The 8,400-nt window shown below is 38.7% G+C and overlaps 2 protein-coding genes across 2 annotated transcripts; both read left to right on the top strand.

Annotated features, from left to right (window-relative positions):
- Window positions 1–839: 839 nt before the first annotated feature.
- LOC113689859 (anthocyanidin 3-O-glucosyltransferase 2-like) lies at window positions 840–2,743 on the top strand. Its single transcript, XM_027207652.2, has one exon. It carries the CDS (start codon window positions 1,040–1,042, stop codon window positions 2,477–2,479), a length of 1,440 nt encoding a protein of 479 aa, XP_027063453.1. The 5' UTR covers window positions 840–1,039; the 3' UTR covers window positions 2,480–2,743.
- A 4,324-nt stretch (window positions 2,744–7,067) lies between these two features.
- On the top strand, window positions 7,068–7,448 carry LOC140007352 (uncharacterized mitochondrial protein AtMg01250-like). Its single transcript, XM_072050092.1, has one exon. It carries the CDS (start codon window positions 7,068–7,070, stop codon window positions 7,446–7,448), a length of 381 nt encoding a protein of 126 aa, XP_071906193.1.
- Window positions 7,449–8,400: the final 952 nt, after the last annotated feature.

Here is an 8,400-nt window from a genome sequence, read left to right as displayed (position 1 = left end):
TTTGTTCCATTTTTTTTTACAAAATATCATCCTTTCATGACTCTTTCTTTTTAATCTTCAATACACACACACACACACACACACACACACACTCTCTCTCTCTCTCTCTCTCTCTCTCTATCATCTTTTCTTTTGCCACTCATTTTTAATCAAACCTCTTTATTTTTAATTTATTGATGTTTTCTTCCATATTTTAATTTTGTTTTTGTACATTAAATTTAAAAAAGTTAAAAAAGAATTATTTTTCTTTAACCCAATTTATTTAATACCACAACCACTCACTTTTATCTCATTTTTTGTTTCTTATCAAATTTGCATTTCTATTTTCAATTCTCTTGATTTTCTTCGAACTCCAAACTTCCTTTTTTAAATTGTAAATTTAAATTCCAAAATGTAAATTAAAATTTAAGTTCACAATGTCTAAATTCTCATAGACGTGAATTTTGTATAATTTCAAATATTGTGATCTTTTTGGATTATATTTAAGATTTTTTTGGTAGATATAATTGAAATTGAGATGAAATTTATTTGTTTTAACTTATAATTTAAAAAATTTATTTTTAAAAATCCAAGTTATTCAAAAATAGTAAACTTTTCATCATATAAAGTATTAAATTATCCATTACATGTCTTATTTTGTGCACATATATATTTATATAAATTATTTTTTAAAAAATTTATTGAACCGAGATTGAATCGGTCCGACCGATTGAACCTCGACCCTTTCACTTCACCGGTTCGATTAACGGTCCGATTTTTAAAACATTGCCCCTGATAGGACCCCAGAGCTCAGTCAGTTCAATGAAGAAGCATTGAAGTCAATGAAGTTACGTTTGGTCGTCTGGATCCCCAAGTGCCAGCGAATCACCTTACTCCAGACAAATACAAGCACACGCTTCTGCAAGAGATGGGACCGCCGTAGATCTGCAAAATCTCTCAAATACTATGCAAAATCTCTGAACTTACTAACCTCAAAGGGCATCCTTCTTGCACCAGAACTACAATTCCATCCCCTCTTAACCTTCTTCTCCTGTATCAAATGGAGAAATTTAAGCTCCTGATGATGGTTTCACCTCGAATGGGGCACTTGACACAGGCCCTTGAGCTGGCCAAGCTGATGCTTGCAAGAAACAATCAATTATCAATCACAGCCCTGATCATGGAGCTGCCAATTGATCCCCATGGCACAGCCAGGATTCAGTCCCTCATCGCTGCCACAAATGTTGAAGGCCTCCACTTCCACCACCTTCCAGCACCAGAAGACACCTCTGATTGGAATATCACACATAGAATGGGCTTCACTTTCAAGCTCCTAGAATATCAGAAACCTCATGTGAGAGAAATAGCCTCAAAAACTAAAAAATTATCTGGGCTTTTGATTGACTTGGTTAGCACGACCATGATTGACGTTGCTGACGAGCTTGGAGTTCCTACCTACTTATTCTTCACCTCTGGTGCGGCTTTTCTTGGTCTGATGCTTCATTTCCAAACCCTTGAAGACGAGCAAAACCGGGGCATATCTGATCTGGTTGAAGGGGTAAGCCATCTAATTCTCCCTAGTTTTGCAGAACCAGTTCCAATCGGCGTCCTCCCAGCTATAGCAACCCAGAAGGAACATTGGTCGACCTTCGTTTTGAAATGGACCCGTGACTACAGAAGGGCTAAAGGAATCATAGTGAACACTTTCAGTGATCTTGAATCTAATGCTATGAGTTCTTTTTCATTAGATTCTTATTATGGTAAAACAAGCTTGCCACCAGTCTTTCCTGTCGGGCCTATTCTAAATAGGTCCCAAATCCACACTCAATCTAGTGAAGATTATTCAGCAATGATGAAATGGCTGGATTGTCAGCCTAAAACCTCGGTAGTTTTTCTCTGTTTTGGCAGCTTGGCAAGTTTCCATCCGGACCAAGTTCAAGAAATAGCTTATGGCATTGAGAGAAGTGGTCATCGGTTCCTATGGGTTCTCAGGCAGCCCCCTGCAAACGAAGGGGGATTTCCTAGGGATTATGAGAATCTTGAACTTGCGCTGCCCGAAGGGTTCTTGGATCGAACGGCTTCGATCGGAAAAGTAGTGGGTTGGGTTCCACAACTGGCCGTGCTGTCACATTCGGCTGTTGGGGCATTCGTGTCACACTGCGGCTGGAATTCAACGTTGGAGAGCATCTTTTGTGGGGTGCCTATTGCCACCTGGCCCGTACAAGCTGAGCAACAGCTGAATGCGTTCCAATTGGTCAGAGAGTTAGGAATTGCTGTGGAAATTAGTTTGGACTACAATCAACAAAAGGAAAATCAAGCTCTGGTGACAGCCGAGCAGGTTGAGAAAGGCATAAGGGAAATCATGGATGTTGAGATTGAAGTAAGGATAAGGGTTAAAGAATTCAGCGAGAAAAGCAGACTAGCTACAAAGGAAGGTGGATCATCTTATTTCGCTTTGGGGAATCTTATTCAAGACATTTGTTCAAGGTCTTCTGCTTAATTGGTGTAAATGTGGAATCATTGATACATTCTGCTCCACAGTCTTTCGAATATGTTGCAGTTGAATGAAACAGTTGAAAAGAAAAAAAAAAGCCTTTTATCTGTTACGTGAGTCTCGAAAACCTTGAGCTCTTGAGAACAAGGTACTGTCCTACTCTTGTTAAGCTAATCTTGTTAAGAATCATTGATACATTCTGCCCCCACAGACTTTTGAATATGTTGCAGTTGAATAAAACAGTGAAAAAACAGCCCTTATCTTGTTGAACTAATCTCACTAATTAATGCAACATTTCTTTCCAATTTCTGGCAATTACTAAGAATTCAGTAGAATGAGATTTGTAGGCTGCATATATCTTGCAGTAGAGTGGCTAGAGAGCTGTTGAGAGTGTATCTTGATTTAATCTTTTCAACCCACACTTCACTCAGATAGCACCAAATCTTCCTCCAGCCAGCTTCCGTTGTCTTCTCCAATGGCATGTGGTTCTTCTGAGCTTGATCACTCTAGCAGATTACGAAAACATTAATTAAATAAAAAAAAATACACAAGTAATGCATTTGAAAACCTGAGCATTAGTAGTACTACTTGATTTGGCATTGGATCGACTTGGAAAAATATTTGTAAAGAAGTTCAAAAGGTGGCTGCCAAGATATAAATACAAAAATGTTTTTGAAAAAAAAAAAAAAACGAAGTTCACAGGTGTAAATTGTAAAACATCGATATTGAGGATTCTTTCATCATAATTTTGCGGGACTTGGTTGTCTTTTCGCAGAATTTCGAGAAAAATATTCTACTAGTTCAGAAGTCACGAGAAATACAGTAATTTATGCCAGTTAAACATTATAAGAAGTATAACAACAAAATTTAACTACATCCAATGTAACTGCCAGTGTCCGTCTATTTCTAAATACTCATTTCTCTTCAAGTTCTATGATATGTTGAACTTTCGAGTATTAACCACACTTAATTACTGCCATCTCCTACAAAAATACAAATGTGGATTGAAAATGTTGACAAATAGCTGTGGCAAATATTCGTCTAACAAAATTTTGGTGCATATTTTCTGTATTGCATCAGGTTTGTAACAAACGAACCTTAATCATTTACAGGAAAAACAATTATTATTGTTGCCAATTGACATCCACAAATTATTTAAATATCAAAGATTTCAAAAACGAAAGTGACAGTACCGGGCTGTGGACGGTTTTGTCGCACCCGGCTGTGGGCGGTTTTGTGTCGCATTGTGGTTGGAATTTAATGTTGGAGAATATATGGAGTGGCGTGCCAATGGCTACATGGCCGTTGCACGCGGAGCAACAGATGAATGCTTTTCAGGTGGCGAAAGAGTTGGGAATTGCAGTGGAAATTTGCTTGGATTATTTTGAAGAAAATAAGAATCAACAGATAGCAAGAGCTGAGCAAGTTGAAAAAGGGGTAAGGGACTCATGGATGGTGAATGAGGAAACAGTTGGAGGGGTTAAAGAGTGCAAAAATAGCTTGATTGGTAAGGTAATGGGAGAAAAAGTGTCAAATTACACTGGGAGCTAGGACCTAACTTGTTCCAATTCATTTTACCGTCAGAGAGTGATAGACAGAGGGTTTTGAATGAAGGACCTTGGATAGTAGACAACCAAGTGCTAGTGCTAAGTAAGTGGTATGAAGGTATAGAGGAGGATGATAAGCTTTCAGGTTAGCACCCTTACGAGTACAGGTATGGAACTTGTCGGTACATTGGATGTCTAAGGAAGCTGGAAAAAAGATAGGCTCAAACTTTCACATGGTAAGAGAGGTGATTGTTCCTCAGACTGGGGGTAAAGAAGGAAGACATCTGAAACTTCTAGTGGTGGCAGATATCTCCCAACCACCGCTGAAAGGAATAATCATCAAGGTTGGTGAACTAACCAAATAGGCCAGCTTTAAGTATGAGAGATGCCCAAATTTTTGCTATAACTATGGTATCATAGGGCATAAAGAAAGGACTTGTAAGAAGTAAGGCAACAAGGGGTTGGGGAAAAAGGATAATCGATTTGGTCCTTGGCTGAAAGTAGGAAATGTGAGGAGTTCCCCGCGAAAAAAACAAGCTGGTATGATGTTTAACCCTCAAAAACACCACTGGAGACTCCAGGATGGGGAATGGAAGGAGCAAAGGAGATCAGAAGATCAGAAGAAAGCATTGGAAGCTCAAATATATAAAGGAGATGCAAAAACCAAAAAGACTGAGACTGAGATTAGGATGTTGATAAGAGGAGGTAGTGACCAGGAAGCCCGAGGAAGTGGCATTAGAGAGGACATGAGTCTACACTCAGATAAGCATAATGATTTTGTTAGGAACGTAGGCTCTAATTTAGGTATAATGCAGGATGTTGGGAAACTAAGAGGTGTGGATACAAATCACAATGGACTAAGCACAAACGAGGGACTAATGCAATCAGGAGAAAAAGGCACAACAGAAATAGGTTTTGAATTTCTGATGATGGAGGAGGAACAAGGTAACTTGATAGTCCAAAAGCCATGATCTGAAGGTAAGGAAGAGGGCACACCAGCATTGGAACCCATGAATATGGAAACTGTAGGAGGGCCAAAGGTTATAGAGGCTCTGGTTAAACAGTCCAGAAGAATCCTAAGAGTTCTGAGGTCCCCAAAGAAACACAGGCAACCACTGAAGGAAATGAACACTAATACTGTTAGGCAAAGGAAGTGTGGTAAAAGGAAAGGGATGCTGGAGGAACTTGATATGGATATAGATGAGGACAATTTGCAGGACGGGAAGAGGAACAAGGTGGATGTGGTGGGTAACTCATCAAATTCTGTGGAGGAGGGAGAGGGGTCCAACCCTTTATGGACCCAATGGTTAAATGAGAGTCTTGGTGTGGAATTGTCAATGAGTGGGGAGCCCCTTGACAATTCCCTAGTTGAGAGAGGTGAACAACCTCTCCTCTCCAAATATAGTGTTCTTGTGTGAAACCAAAAATAGAAATAGGTACCTGAAAAAGGTGAAAAATATCCTGAAATTTGATGAAGCAAATATTGTGGATGCCATGAACAAGGCAGGAGGGATGGCATTACTATGGAAAGAGGAGGATAGGATAAAACAAGTGTTTAAGACTACCTTTACAATTGAAGCTCAGATTGAGGATAATGAAAGTAGATATAATTGGTGGTTTATAGGAGTCTATGCCAGTAATGAGTACCAAATCAGGAAACAGCAATGGAGTGTTATTCAGGCTAGGAAAGTTCTGTGGGGGGGACAGATGATTACTGGCATGTGACTTCAATGACATTGTGTTGAATGAAGAAAAATAGGGTGGCAACTGGAGGGAGGAAGGAAGTCTCAAGGCATTTAAGGACTTTATCAATGATAATTAGCTGATGGATATTGGCTTTGAGGGGCATCCCTGGACCTGGTGCAATAACTAGAAGGGAGTTGGGGAAATAAAACAAAAATTGGACAGAGGATTGTGTAGCTACCCTTGGATTCAAACCTTTGAAAAGGTCACTTGTAAACATCAGGATTCTTTTGCATCAGATCATAGCATGCTGATTTTTTATACCAAGCCAAGTCAAATCAGAAGGAAGAAAATGTTCTATTTTGATAAGAGATTTCTCCAAAGAGAAGAAATCAATGACATTGTTAAACAGGCTTGGAAGCAAAGAGATGAGGGCACAAGGATGTTCAAAAGTCATAAAGAAAGTTAAAAGGTGTAGGGTAACACTATTGAAGTGGAAGATTAAGATACAAGGCAATTCTAAAGAGAATATTGAAAGACTTAAGAAATAACCGCAGGAGCTAAAACTGAGTGACATTAAGGGTAAGAGGGATAAGAGGAACTGCCTGGAGAATAGACTAAATGAGGCCTACAGAGAAGAAGAGATTTACTAGTGCCAAAAAGCAAGGATGCGGTGGCTAAAAGAAGGAGACAAGAACACCAGATTCTTCCATGCTAGTATGGAAGGGAAAAGAAGAAGGAACAGAATGATGGACATACTGCGAGAGGATGGTACATGGACTAAAAATGAAGAGGAGCTCAGTCCTAAGATTGCTAGTTACTATAGGGAACTCTTCAAAACATCAAAGGCAAGTGATATAGAGGAAGTGCTGAATGGTATACCACACACGATCTCAGGTAGTATACTAACTAAACCTGTAGATGAAGAGAAAATCAAATCTACTCTTTTCTCCATGAATCCTGATAAAGCCCCAGGTGTAGATGGAATGCCTCCCATCTTCTTCCAGAAGTTTTGGCATATAGTTAAAAAGGATATGGTAGGTGCTATTCAAACCTTTTTCCACACAGGTGATCTCATCAAATCAGTAAACCATACAATCATTTCTCTCATCCCCAAAGTCATGACTGCCACATCCCTTAAGCACTACAGACCCATTAGCTTGTGTACGACAGTGTATAAAATAATCTCAAAGATCCTAGCTAATAGGTTGAAACTAGTTCTTCATTTCTGCATCAGTAAAAATCAGTCAATCTTTATTCTTGGGAGGCAAATTCTAGACAATATCATGATTTTCCATGAGTTTTTACACTATCTCAAAAACAAAAGGCTAGGGAAAGATGAATTTATGGTTGTGAAATAAGACATGTCAAAAGCTTACGATAGGGTGGAGTGGAGGTTCCTGAAAGCTGTGATGCAGAAAATGGGATTCAATGACAAATGGAGGAACTGGATCATGGAATGCATATCAACAGCTTCTTACTCATTCATAGTAAATGGAGAGGTCAAGGAATACGTGATACCACAGAGGGGAATTAGGCAGGGTGATCCACTGTCACCCTATCTATTCCTCTTATGCTCAGAGGGCTTCTCCAACCTTCTCCAAAAAGCAGCAACTGAACAAAAAGTTGTAGGCATGAAAATTAGTAGCCAGGGGCCTAGACTAACCCACTTATTTTTTGCAGATGATTCTTTGATATTTTGTAAAGCAAATTCCCATGACAGGGTGTCGAAACCTGTACAATAATAAAATTAAACCTAATTGCCAGTAAAAATTACCAAAACCCAATTCCAAGTACTGGAGCAGGGACTCTAGGTGTGCAATGGGTTACTTGATTCACCCTGTTCCCGAAGAGTTTACTTGATCCGATATACCCGAATAGAATGGTTAATTTATGAATTTGTAGACAGGGCAAGTAGGGTCGTATCCACAGGAATTGGGTATATTTGTTTCTTAAGAAATCCAAAGTAACACAAGGGGTGTTTTTGTAGGAACGACGACAATCCAATAAATTCAAATAAGGAAATAAAAATAAATAATTAACTAGAAATTAAACCACAATTCACTGAACTTAAAGTAACAATAATCAAATGCCCAAATCAATTAAAACAAGGTAACAATTAAAAGTAAAATAAAGTAGGCAACTAAAAGTCAACTGGCAATTCACTAAAATCAAGATAATATTAATTAAAGATCTAGCCAAGGAATAACTTCAGCAATGGGTCACCTAATTGATCATCGAAGCGAAGGCAAATCCAATTATTTATCGATAAATAGGTTATAACTACCAAACAAGCGATGGCAGTCAGCCCCTCCTTACTGTATCGGTGATTAAGGTACGCCCGTTAATCACTGCTCTAATTAGGAAATAATCCTAGGTACGCCCGTAAGGTTTAATTCCCCAATTGCCTTACATATTAGAGGAGCCCTATTCTAACCGAATAACGCACTACCAGGGTTATTTCAGATTAGCCCGCGTATCCCCCTGACACGAATCTAATCGTGTCAGTTGTCACTATTTCAGGACAATTAAACAATTACGGATTTAAAACCCTAATTGACAATAGGTTACCAAATTAATTAACTATCCGAATCCAAGACAATCAATTAATTGAATAACCATAGGCATAGCAATCAAGAAATATGCGGATACCAATAAATAAAAGGAAAAAATTAATTTAAAACGATCTCACAATTT

Source organism: Coffea arabica, chromosome 5c, assembly GCF_036785885.1.
Source record: "Coffea arabica cultivar ET-39 chromosome 5c, Coffea Arabica ET-39 HiFi, whole genome shotgun sequence".
NCBI lineage: Eukaryota > Viridiplantae > Streptophyta > Magnoliopsida > Gentianales > Rubiaceae > Coffea > Coffea arabica.
This window is presented reverse-complemented; position numbering and strand designations above follow the sequence as displayed.

Excerpts from the sequence above, each read along its gene's own strand:
- LOC140007352 (XM_072050092.1), top strand. The coding sequence starts at position 7,068 with ATGTCAAAAGCTTACGATAGGGTGGAGTGGAGGTTCCTGAAAGCTGTG.
- LOC113689859 (XM_027207652.2), top strand. The coding sequence starts at position 1,040 with ATGGAGAAATTTAAGCTCCTGATGATGGTTTCACCTCGAATGGGGCAC.